Source organism: Drosophila navojoa, chromosome X, assembly GCF_054131105.1.
Source record: "Drosophila navojoa isolate 15081-1374.11 chromosome X, UAZ_NAV_1.0, whole genome shotgun sequence".
Taxonomy (NCBI): Eukaryota; Metazoa; Arthropoda; class Insecta; order Diptera; family Drosophilidae; genus Drosophila; species Drosophila navojoa.
Window position 1 is genome coordinate 10,470,374 of NC_142895.1, and position 23,847 is coordinate 10,494,220.

General features: G+C 43.0%; 7 protein-coding genes and 1 long non-coding RNA gene across 9 annotated transcripts; 3 read left to right on the forward strand and 5 right to left on the reverse strand.

Moving 5' to 3' along the window:
- The first annotated feature begins 1,251 nt into the window (after positions 1-1,251).
- LOC115565481 (uncharacterized) lies at positions 1,252-2,450 on the forward strand. Its single transcript, XM_089263561.1, has 2 exons — positions 1,252-1,801; positions 1,942-2,450. The coding sequence occupies exons 1-2, from the start codon at positions 1,703-1,705 to the stop codon at positions 2,317-2,319; spliced, it is 477 nt and encodes a 158-aa protein (XP_089119687.1). The 5' UTR covers positions 1,252-1,702; the 3' UTR covers positions 2,320-2,450.
- A 134-nt stretch (positions 2,451-2,584) lies between these two features.
- LOC115565482 (uncharacterized) lies at positions 2,585-3,864 on the reverse strand. The gene is made up of 2 exons (XM_030390674.2): positions 3,711-3,864; positions 2,585-3,646 (listed from the first exon to the last, which is right to left on the reverse strand). Exons 1-2 carry the CDS (start codon positions 3,711-3,713, stop codon positions 2,729-2,731), a joined length of 921 nt encoding a protein of 306 aa, XP_030246534.1. The 5' UTR covers positions 3,714-3,864; the 3' UTR covers positions 2,585-2,728.
- Positions 3,865-8,041: 4,177 nt separating this feature from the next.
- Positions 8,042-8,504, forward strand: LOC108658625 (uncharacterized). Its single transcript, XM_018111283.3, has one exon. The coding sequence runs from the start codon at positions 8,090-8,092 to the stop codon at positions 8,393-8,395; it is 306 nt and encodes a 101-aa protein (XP_017966772.1). The 5' UTR covers positions 8,042-8,089; the 3' UTR covers positions 8,396-8,504.
- A 726-nt stretch (positions 8,505-9,230) lies between these two features.
- Positions 9,231-10,492, reverse strand: LOC115564515 (uncharacterized). Its single transcript, XM_089264501.1, has 2 exons — positions 10,334-10,492; positions 9,231-10,271 (listed from the first exon to the last, which is right to left on the reverse strand). The coding sequence occupies exons 1-2, from the start codon at positions 10,334-10,336 to the stop codon at positions 9,351-9,353; spliced, it is 924 nt and encodes a 307-aa protein (XP_089120627.1). The 5' UTR covers positions 10,337-10,492; the 3' UTR covers positions 9,231-9,350.
- A 1,244-nt stretch (positions 10,493-11,736) lies between these two features.
- LOC108657750 (uncharacterized) lies at positions 11,737-22,261 on the reverse strand. 2 transcript variants are annotated; one of them, XM_089263843.1, is made up of 4 exons: positions 22,112-22,261; positions 21,580-21,938; positions 21,418-21,525; positions 11,737-13,347 (listed from the first exon to the last, which is right to left on the reverse strand). In XM_089263843.1, the coding sequence occupies exons 1-4, from the start codon at positions 22,112-22,114 to the stop codon at positions 11,907-11,909; spliced, it is 1,911 nt and encodes a 636-aa protein (XP_089119969.1). In that variant the 5' UTR covers positions 22,115-22,261; the 3' UTR covers positions 11,737-11,906. The 2 variants fall into 2 exon arrangements, with proteins under 2 accessions (XP_089119969.1, XP_017965894.2); XM_018110405.3 differs by having other exon boundaries at positions 21,418-21,938.
- LOC115564516 (uncharacterized) lies at positions 13,353-14,730 on the reverse strand (the record flags this gene model as incomplete). The annotated part of the gene is made up of 2 exons (XM_030388906.2): positions 14,191-14,730; positions 13,353-14,060 (listed from the first exon to the last, which is right to left on the reverse strand). Coding segments are annotated over exons 1-2 (867 nt in total), but the record flags the coding sequence as incomplete, so codon positions are not given.
- Positions 18,283-19,621, reverse strand: LOC108657749 (uncharacterized). Its single transcript, XM_089264715.1, has one exon. The coding sequence runs from the start codon at positions 19,309-19,311 to the stop codon at positions 18,325-18,327; it is 987 nt and encodes a 328-aa protein (XP_089120841.1). The 5' UTR covers positions 19,312-19,621; the 3' UTR covers positions 18,283-18,324.
- On the forward strand, positions 21,418-22,062 carry LOC149090593 (uncharacterized). Its single transcript, XR_016197338.1, has 2 exons — positions 21,418-21,525; positions 21,580-22,062. It is a non-coding gene; the product is annotated as an uncharacterized LOC149090593 (long non-coding RNA).
- Positions 22,262-23,847: the final 1,586 nt, after the last annotated feature.

Here is a 23,847-nt window from a genome sequence, read left to right on the forward strand (position 1 = left end):
TAATGCATTAGTTTAATACATACACATGAAAATATACTGAGTTAGCATATTTTGTTCTTAGGTATAATGCAATTTTAGATGAAAACAGACATGAGCCTGAAACACGGCAGTGGCCTGGCGCAAAGGCACCTTCATGATGTGGTCCAGCAGCTTCCATGTGATCAACGGCTGAATCAAGTTGTACTTGCTTACATATGCTGGGACCTTGAGATCGAAGTCACGGGACTCCCAGTGGGACTTTAGACGCGGAACGTTAATGCGATGTGTTACAATAACGTTGTTATCCACTCTGCGAAGAGGAACGACCTTTCCATTCTTAAAGGCTATTGGAAAGTTCAATCCACCACGGCAGCGCTTTCCGCGTTTTCTACGGAAATCGAACTGCGGCTTTATGCCCGTCTTTGTCATCTTCCATTTCGCCCACAGCTTGTAAAGCTTGAACATAATTGAACAGCTGCGAAAATCAAGAATTCAGTTGAATTTTGGGATTATTATTTTGATTTTTCATAAAATGTAACACGACTTACTTGATGATTACTCAAAAACGTTTGAACGAGAAAGTTCGACGACTTAAACTGTGCCTACACGCACAACTGGCAAAAAATATTGTCGCTTCCGGTTAGTGGCAACTCTACCCGTTATATCGATTAAGATGCAAGCAATTGATATGCGCCTTTTTAGTGCCATTTTAATGCCGATATATGAAAATATGAATAGCATGCGATATATATGTAAATGAATAATGTACGATAAATCTGTTAAAATGAAGTAACATGACTACACTGGGACCCCAACATGCAGCAATTCGACTATAGCCGTTTGTGGCAACAATTAATAACGATAAGATTTATGATTGGCGACCCATATAAGACCGAAGCGTTAAACCGGCCACCGCACTATGTCATAAAACAGTAAAAAAAAAAATTTAAAAAACAAACGAAAAGCAATACCAGCATCCACTTAACACAAAACAATATCCCAAGGTAGATTTGAAAAATATATAAATTGTATAATTAAAGTAAAGGAGCGCGCGACAATGTTACGTCCCAAAACGAAGAATAGAAGAGGTGAAGTGAGTGCGGAGTGCAGGCGTGGCAGGGTCATAAAAACAATAACAAAATAAATGACAACAAAGAACATCTATCTATGGCAAGCCGACCGTGAAATACCCTTACTAGGATAGGGAAATTTAAGTAAGTGTTTACGATATTCACTTCTCTAGCTCTATTATCCTCTATATGTCTCCCTCTCTCTCTCTTTCTCTCTTCCTATGTCACCGACTAGCATTATGGATGAGTTGCATACCCAGTGAGATCTTATCTTCTGTGTTTGATACCCCTTGTGCATATACCTCTTTTAAGAGTATAGCGAAAAACCACAAAATCTAGCAATTGCATTTACGACTCTCATCCGAAATTGTCTGTTCGTCGTCGATGAGTCGTGGGATCGTGGGATTCGCTACACACTGCTAAACGCGTCGCTCAACATTTCTAAGCAGTTCAGTTGCACACTTATTGTTGTTGGTTTCGGCTATTCGGTTGTTCAGTTGTTCAGTTGTTCAGTTGTTGGGCTTGAGTAATGAGCACTGTCCGTCGACATGTTCGCAGTGCCGTAAAGGCGTTCAAATTAGTTGTAAAATCAGCCCGCACGATACATTTCATTTAATAACAGTTCGGTTGTTTTCTTTTAGCGAGAGTATATAATGCACACACGATGTCCGAATGAGCCACAGTCATCCGTCAACACCGTTCCAGTGAACTCGTACAACTCCAACTCAACGAATCCTACACATTCCGAAATGGCAAGTCCACATGAAAAGTGTGATCAGTCGGAATACCTCAGCTCATGAGATCATAAAGCATCTTGGAATAACAATAATAATTCATTGAGTCTATAGTAACTCTCGTCTGTTGTCTCTCTTATCTGAATCCCTCTCTGTAGCACTCTATTTCTGCCATTGCTCTGATCGCTTCACTGGCGCTGTGCGCCGCTGACGTCTCTCATTTGCCCCTCTCCGGAAGCTACTTGCCTCCGCTCAGTGGTGCCGGCGGCTACTCGACGTACTCTTCGTATCCCTCGTATACGGGCAACTCCTACTCCGCTGGTGCCTACTACCCGGGCTCCCGCATCGGCTCTGGCTACAACTCCGGCCTAGGCTCCGGCTACGCTGCTCCGCTGGTCACCTCTGGCTACAACAGCTATGCAGCTGTGCCCCAGTACAACACCTATGCCACGCCCTCACGCACCTACCTGCCAGCTCAGGTAAGCTACAGTGGTCTGGACACTAAATATGCGGCCAACGGTGGCTACATCTATTAAAAGCCGAACTTAGTCTGTGCTTGGATCAGTATCGCGCCTATCTTATCATATATATGTATATATATAATTGTATATATGCTTACCGATAAAACTCTTTTTTTTTCACTATAAATAAAGTTGTTTAAACTATAATTATTTATGTTTTGTTTTTAAAGTTGAATGGGTTTGAAGTAAGACGCAAGGAAAGTGAGATGGATTGGGGTTTTCCCAGTCGGTCAGTCTTATTTTTGTGAGCTCAGAAATAGAAAAAAAATACATTTATCTATTTTTTTGTTTTTGCACATTTCAAACTTTATTTAAACACAAAACTAATTAAGAAACTTAATTTAAAAAAAAAAATGATTTTTCTTGGAAATTCGTTTTGTTGTTAACCTTTAGCCCGATTCAATCAGAAATTGTGGAGATCAGCTTAATGCTTATGACGGTACGCGTAACCACCGTTGGCAGCGTAGCGGGTGCCGCCAGCACCATGGGAGCTGCCGCCTCCGTAGCGAGATCCACCAAAGCCCTGACCAAAGCTGCGCGCCGAGGCCGAAGAGCTCGCAGCGTAGCCACCGAGGCCCTGGCCAAAGGAGGAGGCGTAACGAGCTGGCGAGGAATAGCTGCTACGTGAGACGGCTGGAGCGGAGTAGCTGACGTGCGAAACAGCTGGAGCAGAGTAGCTGCTCTGGGCTGGTGCCAGGTACTGCCGGGAGGGAGCATATGTGGAGGCAGCGGATGAGTAGCCGCTGCGAGAGACAGAAGGAGCGGAGTAGCTGCTGCGAGAGACAGCTGGAGCGGAGTAGCTCACATGCGAAACAGCTGGAGCGGAGTAGCTGCTGCGAGAGACAGCTGGAGCGGAGTAGCTGCTCTGGGCTGGGGCCAAGTACTGGCGAGATGGAGCATATGTAGAGGCAGCGGATGAGTAGCTGCTGTGAGAGACAGCAGGAGCGGAGTAGCTGCTATGGGAGATGGCAGGAGCGGAGTAGCTGCTGCGAGAGACAGCTGGAGCCAGGTATTGGCGCGACGGAGCTGCATAGGTGGAGCCAGCCGAGCTGTAGCTGCCGTGTGAGATGGCTGGGGCAGAGTAGCTGCTGGCGCCTGCGGTCGAGTAGCTGCTGAGGGATGCAGCCGGTGCCAGATACTGTCGCGATGGCGTTGCATAGCTGGAGCCCAGCGAGCTCGACGAGTAGGAGCTGGATGGTGTATAGGAGGCGACGCCGCTCGATCCCGCCGAGCTGTAGCCGCTGTACGCATTGGCCTGTGGTGGCAGATAGGTGTTGCTCAAAGGACTGGCCACGCCCAGGGCGGCGAGGGCCAGCAGCGCGGAGCAAATGACGAATGGACGCTGTCGGCAGAGACAATTCGATTAGATGGGATTAGCCACTGGAGACTGGACACTGGACACTTACCATGACGAGCTAGTGGTAGTAGTTGTTGGTCGTTCAGTGATGCTAAGCCAGCGCTTACTGATGCCCCTAGAGTTGCGGACCAACACTTTTATAGCGCTCACAAACAAAAGAATTTTGTGTACAAATCGTGTTGAAGAACGAAACGGAATCCAAGATCTCAGCTAAACTAGTCAGCCGAAATTTGAGTACCACGCCCGAGTCGTATGCGTGAGACAATCAGAAACCGCAATTCTGGCTAATTGTAAAGTTAAAAGAGCTTTTCGAGTAATACAAGTATCGTAAACATCGCGATAATTGATATTCTAAAACGGTGGCAACGCTACCAAAAGACTTTATAAAAATATCAATCAGAATTTCTAAAAAATGTACATATATACATATGTAAATATAATATAAAAAAAACTATTAAAATTACAATAAATGTTAATTGAATAATAAAAAAAAAATATAGATCAACTAAATTTAGGAATGACACCAAATAATGCTACACATGTGTCAGCATACTACCCTTTTTTTACTTTATCACCCTTTAAATACTTTATTAATTCAAATAATTTAATATAACTAAATAAATAAATTAGGTACATTATATCAGGAATTATTTTTAAATAGATATATGAAAAAAAAAAAACAAATAATTTGTAGTGCAGTGTAGACGCAGAATTGCGCTATAGTAGAGGATGCCATGGGATCTAATAGTAGTTTGTTTATTTTTAGCCATGTCCATTTCGGAAGTCGCAGAGCCAAACACAAACATTAACGCAAATAATTTGAAAGTTTAATTAATGATGCGATTTTTTTTCTATCGTGTCTAGTATTTTGCGGTCTTTGTTGTTTATTTTTGGTTCTCAGCTCAGACTGGCCAGGCGGAGCATTGGCAATAGTGAAAAACGTGAGATAAGTAAGGTTTAGGGAGGTAGAGGTGGAGATAGAGATAGACTTAGGCTAGAAGCAGAAGTAGAGCTAAAGGCGGAGATAGATATAAAAATAAATGTGGATATAGATCTACATAGATATATAGGCGGAGGTAGAGATACTGGTAGAGGTGGAGGTAGAGGTAGAGCTAGAGCTGGAGGTAGAGGTAGAGGTAGAGGTAGAGGTAGAGGTAGAGGTAGAGGTAGAGGTAGAGGTAGAGGTAGAGGTAGAGGTAGAGGTAGAGGTAGAGGTAGAGGTAGAGGTAGAGGTAGAGGTAGAGGTAGAGGTAGAGGTGGAGGTGGAGGTAGAGAGGCATCGCCTCTATGTTGATTTGCTGATTTAGACTGACATATGTATGTAGCTGCGGGCCTGCAGTTGGGGCATGGGACTTGGCACTTAATCTTGGCTGAAAGCTTGAACGTTTGAATGCTTTATTCGGGCTGAAGGCGACGATTACTCACATTGGACATTAATTATAATTCGTACAGTGTTTATATCATTGCGTGCCCAGCAAATGGTGAGGAACCCAGAAACAAATACAAATAACAACGTAGCAAACAATTCGTTTATGGGCGCAATTTTAAATTATGCGCCCAATTTTGTAGATCGTTATCCCAACCCAGATACTATATATATCAGATGGGTGTTGATAGAGCCAAAGCGGTGTTGGCAGTTGTTTGCCTCGCTTAGCCAAGATCAGTTTATTGTAGATATGTATTAGCTAATATATGTTGGCATGAATATGTATGTACATACATATGTATATATGTACGTATCTATGTAGTTTTGTATTATTTACTTTATCTGATTTACTTTGGAGTTACTATTACTTTTACTACTGAATAAATTAGAGATAAATTGTATTTAACTTACGTATACTCTCCGTGCACTGCATCATAAGCTTTGCTTACAACGTTTCCTAATACTTATACTTCTACTACTATATCTACTACTATTCATACTACTTTAAAATACTTCAACTACTATTTCTGTATTTAGACATGAATTCCATATAATCCTTATAATTTTATATTACTATTTCTGCTCCTATTATTGCATCACATATTTCAACTAGAATACTACTACTATTTCTACTACTATAATATAATTTCTATTTTGATATTAATACTATTGGTACTACTATACACAATTTCTATGTTGATACCTTGTACTACGTTTCTACTGCTCTACTACTATTTCTACTACCATGCTTATATGTCTACTACCATAGTTTTATTTGTCATTGCATACAACTATTTCTACTAATATACTACTATTTACCTCTGCTTGCATACTATTATTTCTACTACTCTACCACTTCTATTACTATTCTTTATATACGACTATCCCATTACTACTGCTACTACTTATCTACTATTACTACTATACCAATACTGCTACTATCAATATTCTACTACTATTTAGTATTTGCATATACTATTTCTACCTAAATTACTGCTACAGGAAGTCTTACTACTACGACTATTTCTACTTTGATTGCCAATTTGAACTCGACTACTTGTTCTACTTTTAATACTACTTCCAGGTCTTTCTCTGTCTTCTAATATAAATAGTTGTTATACCATTGCTGCCTCAGCGTCTTCTACCATTTCTATTTCGACTATTACTTCAGCTTTAGCCTCTACTCCATCTGTATTTAATACTCAGTTGACATCTATTATATTTTTTTTCACTACTTCCACTCTTACTCTTTCTTCTACTAAACTTGGCATACTTTTTTTTTTTGCTAGTATGACTACATTATTTTCAGCTTAGTCTTTTGCTATTGCTACTTCCACTTTCGTTAGTAACCGTCTCTCTATCTCTCCCTCTCTCTCTCTCTTTCTCTCTTCTACTTCTATAATCTCTACAATTAGTGTTGAGCGCTTAAAGAGTCTCGTAATATATCTACCCGCATGAAGTTCCTCCTTCGAATTGCTAATCATTAATGACAGCATAAATAATAATAATAATAATAACAATAAAAAAACACGTTCTGCTTAGCAAAAATGTAAACATTAACTCATTTAGCAAATATTTAAGCTGGCATTGTCCAACTTGATTAAATGCAATTTGACTACCGAATCGACTTTCACTATCGACCCAGAGCCAGGGGAGCTTAACTATGGCATAGACTTAGTGGTATACTATGGCGGGTGTCTCTGAGATAATGAGCTGTGGAATAACTCAAGCGCGCTAAGATTTATTTCCAGAGTTTTTCTTCTAATTGACGCGGCCCGCATGTCGTTCGGCTCTCGTTCTCTTGCTATACGTCAAATTCTTTATATCTTCTTGATATTTAATTAACCAATTCTTTTTCCAAATATTTGCAGTCAATTTATTGGCTATTCGAATTGAACTGAATATGTATTAATTGCAAACAGACACGAAGAGTTGCAGTTGAACGACTACAATATACCCTAACCGCAAGTTAGATGAACGAAATGTAGCTATATTTGTAGTTGAACGACTACAATATACCCTAACCACAAGTTAGATAAACGGAATGTAGCTATATTTGCAGTTGAACGACTACAAGATACCCTAACCAGAAGTTAGATAAACGATATGTAGCTATATTTGCAGTTGAACGACTACACGATACCCTAACCACAAGTTAGATATACGAAATGTAGCTATATTTGCAGTTGAACGACTACACGATACCCTAACCACAAGTTAGATAAACGAAATGTAGCTATATTTGCAGTTGAACGACTACAATATACCCTAACCACAAGTTAGATAAACGAATTGTAGCTGTATTTGATGTGTCCTAAACACACCCCTTTACAGGGTAGTTTACAGGGTATTTACGAAAAGTTAACAATTAGCTGAACCAATACAAGCAAATACAAAGCTGATTATGTGTTATTTATATTATGTGCACCAACTACTATTATAAGTTTATCAACTTACATATATACATGTGATATATGTATATGTATTATATATGGTATATAAAACCTGATACGACAAACGTAATTTGCAAAGATTATTTTTTGTTGCGTGAGTTTGTTGTGCCTTCTTTTCATTTCTTACCTCTTTCTCATCTTTCTTGAATGCCTTTTGTGCTGCTGAATTGGGAGCGCTAAAAAAGCAATGTATACATACATACATATACATATATGTATTCATATTCATATAAGTATATATGTACATATATAGTTTCTTTTTTGTTGTATTTCATGTATTGCATTTTGATTTTTCCTCTTTTTGTCGAATCGGGTTAATGTTAATGGACCCTCGAAGAAACTTGTTATGCCCGAATAACGGCGTGCAAGCAAGGAAGAGTCGTGCGTGAGAAGCGCATAGAAGGGCCGTTGCCCTGGCCCAATGCTGCAGCTGCATCCAGAATACATGTATATATATATATTTCGACCCGTTGCAATTCCTCAGATGCCAACTTGTTGCCATCGTCTGCACATCGCTCGTCGCTCATCGCTCATCGCTCATCGCTCGTCATGCAGTTCACTTGGATTTTGTTGTCGCTGTCGATGCTGGCAATGCACAGCTTCGCCCGGCCCACGGCCAGCACAACGAAGCCACAGATATTCATTGCCGAGCCGATGCTGTATCATTTTATTACGGAGCATCGGCCCACATCGATGGGCCAGAACTATTACCTCAAGCCCGGCCAGCTGGTCGGCACATTCAGCCTCGACTCGGGCACGCTGCACGTGAAGCACGAGGACAGCAAGCGACCCATCAGCAGCAAGCTCAACATTCTCTTTGTGGCCACGGCCAAGGAGAAGGATGCCGCCACCTAGGAATCATCTGCGAACCTTATATACATGTATATCTATGTAAATCCCATCTATTGTATATTTCTCTTGAGCAGCTCAATAAAGCCCAGTGTTGAAAGACTGTCGATATATAGCAGATCCTTTTTTACTGAACGAAAATCATAGGTTGATTCGCCTACCACCTCCATAAAATGAATAGAGCCATCCTTTATATACGTCTTCAAATAAAGAAATGTATATCCCATTCTTTGTGGCTATCTATTGACATGTGTACCTATAGATATACTTAGATACAGAGAGAGAGAGAGAGAGAGAGAGAGAGAGAGAGAGAGAGAGAGAGAGAGATAGAGAGCGAGAGAGAGATAGAGAGGTTGGAGCAGCGAGAGAGACGAGAGAGAGAGAGAGAGAGAGAGAGAGAGAGAGAGAATTGAAATAATAAGAATTGAATAGTTAGATTCCCTTGACTTCTTCAGACTGATCTAAGTCTCATATCATTGTAATCAATCAAGCCCACAGCCGGTAGTGCTCCAGTTACTTTAAACGGATCTTGATGGCTGAGCGAATAGTTTTTATATAACGAAATTTTAGTATGATATAGATGTATTGACGTATTGATGATGAAATCATGAAATATTAATATCATATGATATCACAGAACGCCCAAAAACATCGAATCTATTTCTAAAGGAAACACATTAAACATTAAAAATTCACTAATTATAGTAGAACAATGGTCTTACTTAAAGAAGTATTTATAGAGACCCATGTATATGCATATGACTAAATATGAATACAAATTTGCATATTTACGGGCCGAGTGCTTTGTAGAACTTTCATCGAATGCAAATAAAATGCTGCGTTTATCGTTTCTGGTAGTTTAAGAAATTCATTGTTTTTATTTTAATTTATAAAAAAAAAAAGGTTGGTTCGAAAAAAAAAAATTGTGAGGAATATCGATTGGAAGCGTTCTTGGAGCCAACTAGTAGACGTAGCCGCCGTTCGAGCCATAGACGGTGTCAATGCCAGAGTATCTCACTACATTGGCAACTGGAGCGGTAGCGGCAGCTGCAGCGGGAGCAGAATACGAAGCACTCTCGAAGCTGGCCGCGGGAGCAGTGTACGAGGATTCGCTGGTGAAGCCACTGGCTGGAGCGGCGTACGAGGCGCTCTCGAAGCTGGCAGCAGGGGCGACGTACGACGAGTCGCTGGTGAAGCTACCAGCGGCGGCAGCTTCAGCGGGAGCAGCATAAGATGCGCTCTGGTAGCTGGCAGCGGGAGCGACATAGGATGAGTCGGCGGTAAAGCTGCTGGTGGCTGGGGCGGTGTAGGTCTTGCTGGTGTAAGTCTTGACGGGGGCAGCATAGGTAGTGCTCTGGTAGCTGGCAGCGGGAGCGACATAGGATGTGTCGGCGGTAGCTGGGGCGGTGTAGGTCTTGCTGGTGTAAGTCTTGACGGGGGCGGCGTACGAGGTGGTCTGAACAGAGGCAGCGGGAGCGACATAGGATGAGTCAGCGGTAAAGCTGCTGGTGGCTGGGGCGGTGTAGGTCTTGCTGAAGACTTGCTTAGCTGGGGCAGCATAGGTAGTGCTCTGGTAGGTGGCAGCCGGAGCGGTGTAAGTCTTGCTGGTGAAAGTCTTGACGGGGGCGGCGTACGAGGTGGTCTGGACGGAGGCAGCGGGAGCCACGAACGAGGAGTCGCTGCTGAACGAGCCGGCATCGGCAGACGCCACAGCAGCTGGGGCGGCATACGAGGCGCTCTGGACGGAGGCAGCCGGAGCGACGTAGCTCTTGGTCACACTCGTGATCACGGAGGAGCGCGGTGGCAGATAGGTGTTGCTCAGGTGGCTGACATCAGCTGCGGCCAGGGCCAACAGGGCGAACGAGACGATGGCAAAGAGTTGCTGAAATGATTAGCAGGAGCTATTAGCAGGAGCCGGAGCCAGAGCAGCATGTCCTTACTAACCATTGTGTGTGAGAGTGTGTGTGTGCGTGTATGCGTGTATGCGGGGGTGCTGTGAGGGTGTTCCTGCGCGTTGCTGCGTTGACAAAGTTGGTCAAAGAACTAACTTTTGACTAGCGCGTCCTAGCATATTTATAGTCAAGAGACAAATGTCAAAGCGACGCAGCGAGAAGAACAAGATAATAAGAACTTGTAGCTTATTTAACAAATGCTCATAAAATATCGTTCATTATAAGCTTTCTATGAATAAACCAGAGAGAACAAAAAAAAATATAATAATAAAATAAAAGCACAAAACAAATAAGACTCATATAATAATAAAAGCAATGTTCAGAACAAGCTTGAGCTCCTAGTGGAGCTCGGAGTGAGACGTCCGTCAGTGATGATGATTGGTGGTTTGTTCATTAGCTGGCTCAGAACTCAATATTCTATCTGAAACATGTTTCGTTGCTTTTATTTCGGCTGGCATTTATAGTCGCACAGCTCGTCCATTTAATGGCCGACTCATAAAGCACGATATTGGCAAACGAAACTCCATTCATAACGCTCAGCTTGGCAGGTCCGCTAGGTGGGCCGTCTATAGCCAACGAGTTCTATGCCCTGCAATCAGTCATAGCGCACAATCAATCAACATGAAAACAATGAAAAAAGCTACCTTGTGGCTATATTAAATAAGAAACAAATTAAAACACGATGGGATTTTCAGAGAGCCGAGACGGCCTGATATTAATTAATCAACAGCAGCAGATAGCCAAGTGCGGCTGCTGATGATGAGTAACGCCAAGTAGTAGACTCAATATACAAAGCAGTTTCATATTCGACATCGAAATGTGTCTGGCAATCAGATATATTACATTTTAAATATCAGCTATTTATAGCATTTTCTAAATCCGTCTTTTTTGCGCTTTTCACATTCACATCCGTTTGCTTCTCTGATTGATAATTAATGTCTTTTTCATATTGTATTTCGTGAGACATTTCAAATTGGCGCTCCGTTTGCCAATTCTCATCAGAGAACTATCAGCTAGTTAACAGCTCTGGCGTTTAAAGTTCTCCTTTCTGTTATTTGATCGACTTGGCAGCGCTTCACTTAACAGCTCTAATAATGACTTTCTTAACAGCTCGGGCACTAATAGTTCCTCTAACAGTGCTTTTACCAGTTATGGCAGCGCTGTAACTTACAGTTCTGTTCCTTAACAGTTCTGGCAACACTGTGTGTGACGAATTTAAATTTAACATCAAACTGCTCTCAATTTCGCACTTTTTACACACGAGTTGTTTAACAGTGTTGGCAGCTTTCCACGCGCATAAGCTGTTCAGCTGCTGTTAGTTTTGAAATTTACAGAGCTGTAACGGCTCGAAGGATTTTCAGCGCTGACCGCGTGAAGGGCAAACACTTGAATTAATTTCATTTCATTAGTCGATTATATTTCAAGTAAAAAAAAAAGAAGCAATTTAACAAAACTAGTACTACAATTTGGCTAGGTTACATAAAAATAATAAAAAAAAAAAAAAACAATTCACGGTGTCGCAAATGCGAGTTCGGGCGTCTGCTCGACAACCCGTTCAAACGCATTTAGTTTGTCTTCTCATACACGTAGCCGCCGTTGCTGCCGTAGTTGGTGCCAATCTGTGAGATGGCATTGGTTGTGACTGTGGCTGGCGCTGGGGCCGGGCTGCTAATCAGAGCGCTGCTAGTTGGAGCCGAGACCAGAGTTGGAGTTGCAATGGGAGCTGGAGCAGCTTGCTGGACGGTGGTCGTACTCTGCACAAGGCTTTGGGCAGCTGGCTGTGCGTAGCTCACCTGCTGGGTAAGGGCAGGTGTGAAGCTGTAGTTGGGCGTGAACTGTGCCACTGGCGCAGCAACTGGACTGCTCAATTGCAGTGGAGCGGGTGGTGCTGGTACATAGGATTGCTGCAATTGCACTGGAGCCTGAACCGTGGTGGTATAGGTCACCTGTTGCTGTGGCTGCTGCACTTGCTGCTGTTGCACTTGTTGCTGTTGCACTTGCTGCTGTTGCACTTGCTGCTGTTGCACTTGCTGTTGCACTTGTTGTTGTACTTGCTGCACTTGCTGTTGCAGCTCCTGCTGCACTTGTTGTACTTGCTGCTGCAGCTCCTGCTGCGCCTGTTGCACTTGCTGCTGCAGCTCCTGCTGCACCTGCTGCTGCACTTGCTGCTGTTGCAATTGTTGCTGCTGCTGCACTTGCTGTACTTGCTGCAGTTGTTGCTGCTGCTGCACTTGCTGTACCTGCTGCACTTGCTGCTGCTGCTGCACTTGCTGCTGCTGCTGCACTTGCAGTTGTTGTTGCTGCTGCTGCACTTGCTGCTGTTGCAGTTGTTGCTGCTGCTGCTGCACTTGCTGTACCTGCTGCACTTGCTGCAGTTGCTGCTGCTGCTGCACCTGCTGTACTTGCTGCTGCTGCGGTTGCTGCTGCACTTGGAATTGGATGGGTGCGGGTGCGGAGGCAGAGACGACCTTTTGTAGATTGTAGGTTGCAGTGGGTGCTGGTGCCTGGTAGTTATAGCCGGTAAACTGAGCCTGTTGGATGGCAGTCTCCTGCACTTGCTGAACGATTGGAACTGGAGCTGGGGCGGAGAAGATTTGCTGCACCTGCGGAGCAGGAGCAGGAACGGTGTATGATTGCTGCACTACCGGGGCAGAGGCAGCAAAGGTTTGTTGCACCACTGGAGCAGAAGCAGTATAGGTTTGCTGCACCACTGGAGCCGGGGCCGCAACATAGCTTTCCTGAATGGCCTGAGTGGGAGCGACATATGACTGCTGCACCACTGGAGTGGAGGTCGTAATCACTTGGCTCACAGGGGCAGAGTAGGTCTGCTGCACCGCTGGCGCGGCTGCTGGAGTGGAGTAGATTTCCTGAACAGCAGGTGCGGGCGACGAGATCACCTGATTCTCCTGAACCACTTGCGCTGGGGCCGAAATTACTTGGGTAGTGCTCTGAATGGACTGGGTCTCCTGAACCACGGGAGCAGGAGTGGCAGCAGGAGCGGAGTAGGTCTGCTGAACCACTGGTGCTGGAGCAGAGTAAGTCTGCTGCACCAGCTGAGTTGGAGCTGGAACTGGAGCAGAGTACAGCTGTTGAAGGGCTGGAGCTGGAGCTGAGTAGGTTGGCTGAGCCACCGGAGCTGAAGTGTAGTACGTTTGCTGAGCCACTGGCGCTGGAGCAGTGTAGGTCGTCTGAGTTACTGGCGCTGGAGCGGAGTAAGTTTGCTGAACCACTTGAGCTGAGGCGGCGTATGACTGCTGGGCGACTGGAGCTGGTGCTGAGTAGGTTTGCTGGGTCACTGGAGCGGCCACTGGAGTGCTCACCGACTGCTCAACAACGGTTGTGGATTCCTGAGCAGCAGCTGGAGGCGAGGGCACAAAGAGCTGCGTGGGAGCTGCTGGCGCCACGCTAACTGACGATTTGGATGTCTCGTAGCTGACGGCCGTGGGCTGTGGAGCCGTTGACACTTGGTTAACGCTCGACTGGCCGCCGCTGTGGATGGTGAAGCTGCCCAATGAAACGGATGGACGGATCGACTCAATCTGTGCAATGGAACGCTGCGACTGCTGCGGCTGCAGCTGATAGCTCTGATAGCTGATCGCTTGCTGGCCGGGCTGCTGCAGACCCTTGATGGGAGCCGGGGGCAAATAGGCATTCGACTGCGGACGGGCCAGAGCCAGACCCACCATGGCAGTGCCAACGACGACTAACGCAATGAGTTTCTGCCAGGCAAACCACAAGACATGAAAATAGACAGAAACCGAAACAGAAACAGATTAAACAATCCAGAGTTGGCTAATGGCAGGCAGGTGGTAAAAGTGAGGATGGTCGCGGCTGGGCGCACTCGCTTACCATGTTGTGTGTGAAGTTACAAGATCTGCGCGTGCTACACCAAACGAACGAAACCGTAAAACTGATGCCTGCCCAACAGATCCGATGGGCATTTATAGTCGAATGCCATCTGAAGACGGCGGCCAGAGCACTTGCGGCGACAGCTAGCATCATTGTCATTCCATAATTGGTTCAGCGTCATCTTGGACATCTATATTTCATGGTGTGCGTGTGTCGCTTGTGTGTGAATATGTAAATGCTAAATGCTCACAACAAAAGCTTGCAATTTGGCTATAACTTTGGGCCGATTAATAAATGCCCAAAAAGTTGTAGACAAAAAACAAAAAAAAATATTTATAAATAAATGAAAAAAGAAGAAGATACAACAAACAGCAAACAAACAATGCCTCACACTCTCGACGACGATGCACACACAATGCCAACAGCTCGGCTCGGCTTGGCTCTGCCTGTGCTGCGATGTGGCCCAGTCGCGTCTGCTAATCTCATATTTCCCATCTCGGGGGCGGTGTTACACAAATGGCTTTCTTTTCGCAAGCCCACGCACACAAGCACACGCACTCGAACACACATGCAATAGTTTTCCAGAGCTCAAAGTGTGTTTGCATTTGTTGCAATTGCGCATTTGCATAGTTTCTGCTGCGACGGCTGCTGCTGCTGCTGCAGTCTCTGCTGACCACCAATTGATGCCTGCCTGGGTGCGTTCGTTGACTTCACCTAGTTAAATTATGCAATTCAAACTGATCGGCGATCCGCGGCGAACTCCTAGAGTTGGCATTGAATTGACAATCAACAGCAGCGATAGGTATCGCTGTTAGGCAGCGTTCGATAGCCAGAAACAGGCCTAAGCTTTCACGTCACTGACGCATTCTAACGGGGTGGCAACACTGGCCGCGTCGATTTTGCAATCGTGCAAAAACAAACAAGCATGTAAATATGTTGACAAAAAATAAAAAGATAATAAAATATTATCTAATTGTTGTTGCTCTTTTCTTGAGGTTGAATTTTAAATTATTTTGCCTTCTGCGTCATTTGCTCAAATTAAAATAAACAATTAAAAATAAGCCAAAATAAATTAGAAACTAAATACTCGCAAAATGTTGCCAAATATGTCATAAATAATACACGAGAAAAATAAAAGCAATGTTCATTTTGTTATTAACCACATATACATATGCATATATGTATATAAATATTGGCAACATGGATATACTTCGTATATATAAAAAAAGTTATTTCTCTTTATCAATCTCGCATTTATTAATAAGAAAATATACTGAACAGAAATATACTGCACTTTTTGATGAACAAAATAAATTATGTTTTGTATGTTATTATGATCTAAATTAAAAAGAATACACATTTTTATTTGTGTTTTTATTGACATATATATAAATATGAGTAAAATATATACATATATACACAAAATTTAATTTAATTTTTAAGTATTTTTGGAAAAAAATGATTTCTGTTTATGAAGCTTATCCAAAATAGTTTAGAGCTGCACCTCCTTAGCCTATTCAATGTGATGGTGTTGCTATTTTATATTTCGCATGCATATATGCATATGTCCATAAAATATGTCCATATTTGTATAATTCCTTTAATTTTAGCCTTCATGCATAACACGCTGTTATACATTTCATGATATTGTGCGGCTGCGTTTCACATTTGTTTAGAAAATTATGTTTATTATAATGATAATGAAGTCAGATCTCAGTCAGATCTCAGCTTGATAATTTCTTATCAAGCGTACAAATCGATACCGAAATTTTTGGTCAACAACAACAAAAGCAACAACAATATGTTTGCACCTGCGGCTTTTGCACGCGTCGCTCGAGCTGATGGAAATGAAACAAAAAGCTGTAAAAAAATGTCAAGTTGAGGGTCTGTGCCCCTGGCAACAGTTGCATTAAGTAATTATGACTAATTGCCGATCGGACAACCTTTAAGATTAACAAGAAAATGACGAAGAAGCTGAAGCAGAAGAAGACCGGCATCGGCATAAGCTTTACAGAGACTAGCATAGAAAACATGGCTTGTATAATTGACAAAGCGTTGAATGAAATTGTTTTACAAGCGAATGCAAATGAAGCAGAGGTATGGCCGTAAAAAGCATTGAAGATGCTGACTAGCTGGATACCCTGTAAGCAGAGTGCAAGTCATGTTTGATTGCTTCGATTGAGCTAGCTTGAACTAGCTCTATGGTATAGAGGAGCTCCAGAGCAACTGCTCTCTGAAAGTGAACTCGAAATTAGATTTCCAGTTATGAGAGTATATTCTTATATGATAATACTATAACAAAATACTCTCATAATTGCCTAGGCCTTGCTCTGCTCAACGTCTGCTTATGCTTTTCTGGCCTTAATCAATCAAATTCACTGCGGACAGGGTATTCACACACATCATAAATGTATGTAGGTATCTATCAAATAGAAACAAACGAAATCTATTCAACAACATAACGTACGTTAAATAATAATAGCAACAATGGGGGGGCTGCAGCTAAACAAAACATCGAAAAACTGTGTAGACAAATATGAAAAATTAACGACTATAAAACCACAAGATATCAAGAGAAAAAAACAAAACAAAATGAAGAAGAAGAAGCGCGAAACTTGCCAAATGAATTTGCATAGAAACATAAAATACAAGAGTTGCAAGCCAAAGGAAATATCACCTTTGCTTGGACACCTGTGGGCGTTGCTTGCAAAGAATTAGCAAATCTATTTCATATGGAGCGAGTTTCGCAACGATTCGCATACGATTTAGTCAGCTTAACGCTACTAGGCTGCAAATAGTTATTCTACTATTCATGGGTGGGTATTTCCCTTTGACTAGTCATTATGTTAACCGACTGAGTAGTTGATATTGAAAACATTAGTTGAGGTTGAGTTGACATAGGGTATTTAGAAGACGAAATTTCTATTCAGTCAATAGAAAGAATTCGACAAAAATTGTACGGCCGTATTGAGCTTGGATTTAATCGGAATATCTCTTGAATTTCGGGCTATTAGCTCGAGTTTGAATTCGAAATGTGATCTCTTTAGCACTTTGAGTATCATAGTTTCTGAGGAACCTTAAAATGCTGTCTTCGATTTGCCACGCCCCCTAGTGAGTGGATAGGACAGGTCTTGACTTTTTATTATTCGAGAGTATACACAAGTCTATAGTTTCAATAGCGTCGAAATCGTTTGGGCGGGCAGATAGACGGACGAGCAGACGGACGGAGTAACGGACGAACATACAGACGGACGGACGGCTAGACTGACGAGCATTGCAAAAAATCAATATAATTCACTTTCGTGAATGAATATAAAAATGTGGAAACAATATTATAACATATAAAGTACTGTTAGGCAAATCAGACATAATCGACTGCATAATACTCTAACGTAGATCAAAAACCGTTAATTGTGTTCGATATATGTTCGGCTTTATTTGATGAATAGACTCTCTTCCGCAATTTGACCTCATAAAATCCAGAGCTTCGATTTGCTAGCTCTCCAGTAAGCGTGGATACCAAACTTGTATCTCATCTCAAAAACCCAAGACTTAAGTTTGTTTACCTACATAAACATATAAATATCCAATATCTCTAGTATCTAATAGGCTGTCTACTAAAGTAGATATGTATATGTATATTTATATAGATATAGAGATAAAGAGGTATGTATAAAAAGAGAGAGAAAGAGAGAGAGATAGAGATAGACAGCGAAACTTAGTTAAGTTTTGACCTCTTTCAAGGTCTGGCTCTAATTTATAGTTTCATTTTCAATAAACGAGTCAAGTATATCCGCCTGTTTCATTGAGTTATATAATACAATAAATAGTTTAACTATTGTTTTTAGGTGTTGCTCGGGTCAAGCCAGACATGACTCGCTAAGCTTAAGTGTGTTTTTTTTTTTCGTTTTATGTTCTTCTCAAAGCCAAGCCGAGCTTTTGTGACTCGTATCTGCTCATCGTGTGAGATCGTAAACACGGGAAAAAAGCACAAGGTGATGATCAAATTGAATATCGAATCGAATCGAACCGTACCGAATGGAGAGAGAGAGGGAGAGAGAGAGACACAGAAAAAAAAAAATAAAACACAAATTGATTAAATAATAATTTATTGGCACTAAATGTCGTCGTTGCTCATTTCGCGCGCTTGTAGACGTAGCCACCGTTGGAGGCGTAGGTGGTCTCCTTGTTGTGGGACTTGGCCAGCGCCTTGGCGTCTGTGCTCTTTGGCTTCGCCTTGCCCTCTGGCTGCGGCTCGTCGGCGAACCGCTGTGGATGCGGCTGATAGTTTTGGCCGGGTATGCCGAAGCTGGGCACGAATGGCTGACCCACGTTGACCAGGTGCTGGAAGTGATGTGTGGACTGTGGACCGCCAAAGCCAGTCTGTTGACCAAAGCCAACGTTCTGCTGGAAGGGCAGCGGTATGGCGGCTGCCGGTAGTCCTTGCATGGTCAGGTAATCGGGTGCAAATGGCGTTGGGCCGGCTTGAAAGGCGCCGCCTTGGGGTCCCACTGGAAAGCCGCCGCCCTGTGGGCCAACTGGAAAGCCTCCGCCCTGTTGTCCAGGCGTAAACTGAAAGCCTTGTTGTCCTCCTACAAACTGAGCGCCCTGTGAAAACTGGCCAGGCTGAGGACCAGCTGGAAACTGCCCAGGCTGAGGACCGACTGGAAACTGGCCAGGCTGAGGACCGACTGGAAACTGGCCAGGCTGAGGACCGACTGGAAACTGGCCAGGCTGTTGGAATTGTGGTCCTTGTGCTCCATTGGCAAACCCATTGCCAAAGGCTTCCGCACTACCGCCGTTGAATCCAAAGTACGGCGGATAAATGGGCAGCGGGAAATTGGGCGGTGCACTGTGCGGCTGTGGAACATTGCCTCCATTGGGTACCGAGTAGCCCGAGGGCAGCGTCAAGCCGCCGCCGGGATAGTAGCTGCCATCGTTGGCTTTGGCAGGCTCCGCCGGGGCTGGCTCGTCCGCCAGGGGCTGCGCGGCCGACGGCTTGGGATCCGGTGGCAAATAGTTTTTGGACAGATGGCTAACATCGGCTGTGGTCAGGTGCAGGACCAGCAGCAGCCCCAGCTGGAGCAGCAGTGGCCATTTGGTCCATGGCATTGTAGGCATCCTTCTAGCGATTCGATCTCTGCGAGTTGTCGGGTGTCGTAGCGCTCTTCAAGCTCGAGCGGGCGGTGTGAACTGTGTGCGGCATGGGCCATGAAGTGGGCCACTTATAAGTGGAAGCCAGAGTGCGCCGGTTACATTGTGATCTAGCAAAACTTACATAAATGTCGTATTTCGTGTCGATTCCATTTCACTTTCGTCTACTTTGCATCATAATGGCCATCTGGGCGATGCCAAGTTCCGTTGAACTTCCAAATCCGAATTTGAACTATAAAAATTAATTAGGCAGCCGGGCAAATTTGTTAAACTGTCAACATCGGTTGACCCTACTCTTCCTTCTCCTCCTACTCCTCCTCCTCCTCCTCACCCTCCGTATCGCATCACCCGCCTGCCGGCCGCCCCTCGTCTGGCTCCTGGTGCTCCGGCAATTTTGCATACAAAGACTACACGAAATACATTTCTCTCAACTGGTTTGCCTCTTGGCAATTAACAATTCAGTTCCAGTTTCGGCATTTCGACGCTTTCTATGATATAATAATTATAAATGTTACAATCCAGATATAAAAGAATCTCTTATCAACTCCCCTATATGTTCAATTCTCAATTCAATATTCACAATGCAAATTAGCCTCATAACATATCCACTCACACACACAGACACACACACACACACAGATTCCAAAACTGTTGGAAATAATGACATAATAGAACTCAACTCTATGTAAATAAACAAACAAAAGTCGAATGACAAATGATGCCATGCGACTTTGCTGTGTTGCAACTGGACCGTGGAGATACCCTATACTGGATGCATAATATTAATTTAGTAGTACTTTTATATAGTAATAGTATGTATAGGGCATCTCAGATAGACTTTTACCTAGTATATATATAGTCGAACTTCTTTTATACCTTGTATTCTGTCACATGGAAGTCTCTTTTTACTCGTTATTTGACTATGAGACACCCTGTACTTGAAAATATCAGTGACTGCTTTTCATTTCAGTGGCGATTTGTCTTATGAGATACCCTGTACTTAAAATTAATAGTATATGTAACCAACTATCCTTAAAGGACTTGAACTATACAGCAATAAAAAGAAGTATATTAAATATATCTTAATATTTTAAGTCTTACTCAGTACCCTGTATTTGACATATAATACAGTGCTGTACTTAAAGTAAAGTCTATAATTCGAACTGCCCCTAACGTATTTTAGTTTTGTATTTTAATTTCTATTTGACTCTGAGATACCCTATACTTGACTTGATAGTGCCTATATATCGATCGGGTCTGAGATATCCTATATTATATGTATGTGTCTTGATTTTTAATTTTGAGATACCCTGTACTTGTATTGCATGTGAACAATCAGGTCCCTTTGTTTGTCTTAGCTTTTAGATACCCTCTAATCTATGTCTTACATTTTCCATTTGATTTCCTTATCGTCCTCTGTGCTTAGATCTGTTTGTAATATATTGATTTATTATTTTATATATATAATATTCGCAATTTGCAAAAATAAACTTTTTTCTTGGTAATCATATGCCAGTAAGCTTTTTACAAGTCTTTTACAATATTAGTATCCAGCATAAACAAGAGCTTTGCGAGGAGCAAAGCTCGAGCTTAAAAGCCACGTAAAAAGCTCGCGCTAAGCTTGCCGTAAGCTTGTTTAGGCAACTTCTTAGCTTTGACATCTTTGGCAAAAGCTCTTCGAGACTTTGAAAGCTTCGAGATCTGTCATGTGAGAGAATACACTTAATAATGATTGATGGACTTTGATTGACTGACTGAATGAATGATTATTGATTTGCATTTCTGATTCGGAAGCAAAGGGAATGTAATTAAATATCTAAAATAAAACCTCGCTGATTTGTTTCTTTTTTCTTTTTAATTAATTATATACACACAGGTTGGTAAAAAAAAAACAAATGAATAGAATTGATGGTGCAAAGAGCACATTATGGGCTATTTACACTGTTGCTAATTCGATTTGGTGAACAGTTTGCAACGTCTTACTTCTTCTTGTAGACATAGCCACCGTTGGCGGCGTACTGGGTGCCGACATCGCCAACCGAGTAGCTACCACCGGTGGATCCAGTGGTGTAGGTCTGCTGGTAAGAGGGGGCAGCGTAGGTCTGCTGGACAGCTGGGACGGTGTAGGTCTGCTGGACAGCCGGGGCGGTGTAGGTCTGCTGGTAAGAGGGGACAGAGTAGGTCTGTTGGACAGCCGGGGCGGTGTAGGTCTGCTGGTAAGAGGGAACGGAGTAGGTCTGTTGGACAGCCGGGGCGGTGTAGGTCTGCTGGTAGGCTGGGACAGAGTAGGTCTGCTGGACAGCTGGGGCAGTGTAGCTCACGGCAGGAGCGGTGTAAACCTGCTGCTGTACGGCCGGAGCGGTGTAAACCTGCTGCTGCACAGGGGGCAGGTATTCGTTTGTGGGTGGACGGTAGCTGACAGCAGGAGCCGCGTAGGAGGTGCTGCCAGTCGAGTAGCTGCCACCACCGGACGTATAGCTCACCGATGGAGTCGAGTACGACTGCTGCACAGGCGGCAGATAATCGTTGCTGGGCACCAGGTGGCTGACATCGGCTGCCGCGCAGGCGAACAGAGCGAACACAATAAGGAATTTCTGCAATGGACGAGAAGAAGACGTTTGATCCGATTAGGCACAGAGCACAGCACAATAACAATAACACTTGCACATTAAAAAAAAATGTTATAGAAGATTATAGAAAAAAATAAAAAAAATAAAATGTGAACCAATTTGTGATCGGTTGGCTCCAACGGTTAAGGTGTACTAACCATGTTGGATGGATAGGTACGACTACGACTGTACTGGACGAGCTAGACGTTGAAACTGATGCTGATCCCTAAAGCATGCCGGCAATTTATAGCGAAAAAAGAGCATCACTCAACTTGCAGCACATTTGGAGAAGAGGCAGCTGCCGGCAGCAGCGCCAGCGACGGCAGCGTCAGCAGCGGCGGTAGAGGTGGTAGAGGCGGTGGGAGCAGCTACGTCTGCAGCTTCCACTTAAAATATACACTAAGCGCAAAGAAAAAAAACATAAAACCATAAATAAAGACAAGCCAGAAAAAGCAAATAACAAAAACAATAAGAGCGAGAGAAAAAAATAAAAAGCACACGCGTTAAACAAGTTTACGCATTTACAAAACTTTTCCGCAACCTTTATTTATTTTAATTTTTTACTTTTTTTGGTGGACAAGATTATGATCCAAAGATCTAGCCGGCTAATAGATGGATTTAAATACTAGTCTGTCAACTAATTTTCATACTCATTAGTGCCAGAAAAGGTGAGTGCGAAATGAGCGACTGAGCGGGAGAGAGAGAGAGAGTGAGTGAGAGAGAGATGGCTAAGGGCGCACACGAACCAATTCGTTTTGAAGGTCATGGGTTTTATGGCTTTATGCGAACTGGTCGAATCGGGCTGTCACTCTGACCGCATGGATTCAATTAAAGAAATTAATTGAATTTCAGTTTGACACAAAATTAACAGAAAATTAAAAATTGTAGGAAAATAAAAGGGTCAAACCATTAGCAGAGGTAAGGCAGTCCAGCCCAGCCCAGCCCAGCGCCGACTGCAGCTTAACAGACCTTGGCAAGATCAAAGCAGCCCGCATCCCGCATCCCCATGCCAAGAATGCAAAATGATGTGATTCAGCATGGCTTGGCCCAGTCGCGTTGCCATTACGTAGCACTTTCTAAAAAAAAGAAGCCAAACGGCCTTGAGAACACTGAGCGGACATGCCTGCTGATATGCGAGTGGAGCTCATAGCCTTACATAATTTGTAGAGGGCATGGCAAGTCTTCGGATCAACTTTTACTTCGAGCATGGCCTGCAAAAGTTCATGAACCTGTAACAGACACAGCTCACAACATTTCTCAATCGCTGCAGCCTTTAATTGTCTTCGTTTATTTAAGGGCATTCCAACATTGACGAATTGCAGTTGTATCTCAAGGGACCGGTTCAAGTGACTCAATAATTGGCAAGCCTTCTATTTCCTTTGAACAGGAAGTCAAACATGAAATGCTGACATTGTAATTATTTATCAGAATGTACGAGTAGGAGGAGTTGCGACAAACCGACATTGTTGAACTCATTAGTAAATTGCCTTGAAAGGCAACGAGCAACATTTACATAAGTCAATTATTAACATATGTTACCCTGACAGCATATATTATTAGGGCAAGTCGATGTTCTCTAAATATTAACAACCTATACAAAGGCATAACAGAGTGTTAACATTTGTAAACAAAAACAAACTTTATATGCATAAGTAATATTTGTACCTATGCATACACATGTATGTACATACATATCGTCATATACATCATATACATCACATACATACATCATATAAATTATATACATCATATACCTCATGTAAATTATATGCATCATATACATCATATACTTCATATACATCATATACATCATATGCATCTATACATCACATACATCATACACATCATATACATCATATACATCATATACATCATATACTTCATATACATCATA

What these genes read in the sequence shown, in the direction of transcription:
- LOC108657750 (XM_018110405.3), bottom strand. An exon ending in GCCCCCTCTTACCAGCAGAC is followed by an intron (nt 13,348 to 21,417) that starts CTACACCACTGG and finishes GGTTCAGCAGAC; the next exon opens with CTACTCCGCTCCTGCTGCCA.
- LOC115565481 (XM_089263561.1), top strand. Translation starts at nt 1,703, where the DNA reads ATGCACACACGATGTCCGAATGAGCCACAGTCATCCGTCAACACCGTT. An exon ending in ATCCTACACATTCCGAAATG is followed by an intron (nt 1,802 to 1,941) that starts GCAAGTCCACAT and finishes CCCTCTCTGTAG; the next exon opens with CACTCTATTTCTGCCATTGC.
- LOC108657749 (XM_089264715.1), bottom strand. Translation starts at nt 19,311, where the DNA reads ATGCCTACAATGCCATGGACCAAATGGCCACTGCTGCTCCAGCTGGGG.
- LOC108658625 (XM_018111283.3), top strand. Translation starts at nt 8,090, where the DNA reads ATGCAGTTCACTTGGATTTTGTTGTCGCTGTCGATGCTGGCAATGCAC.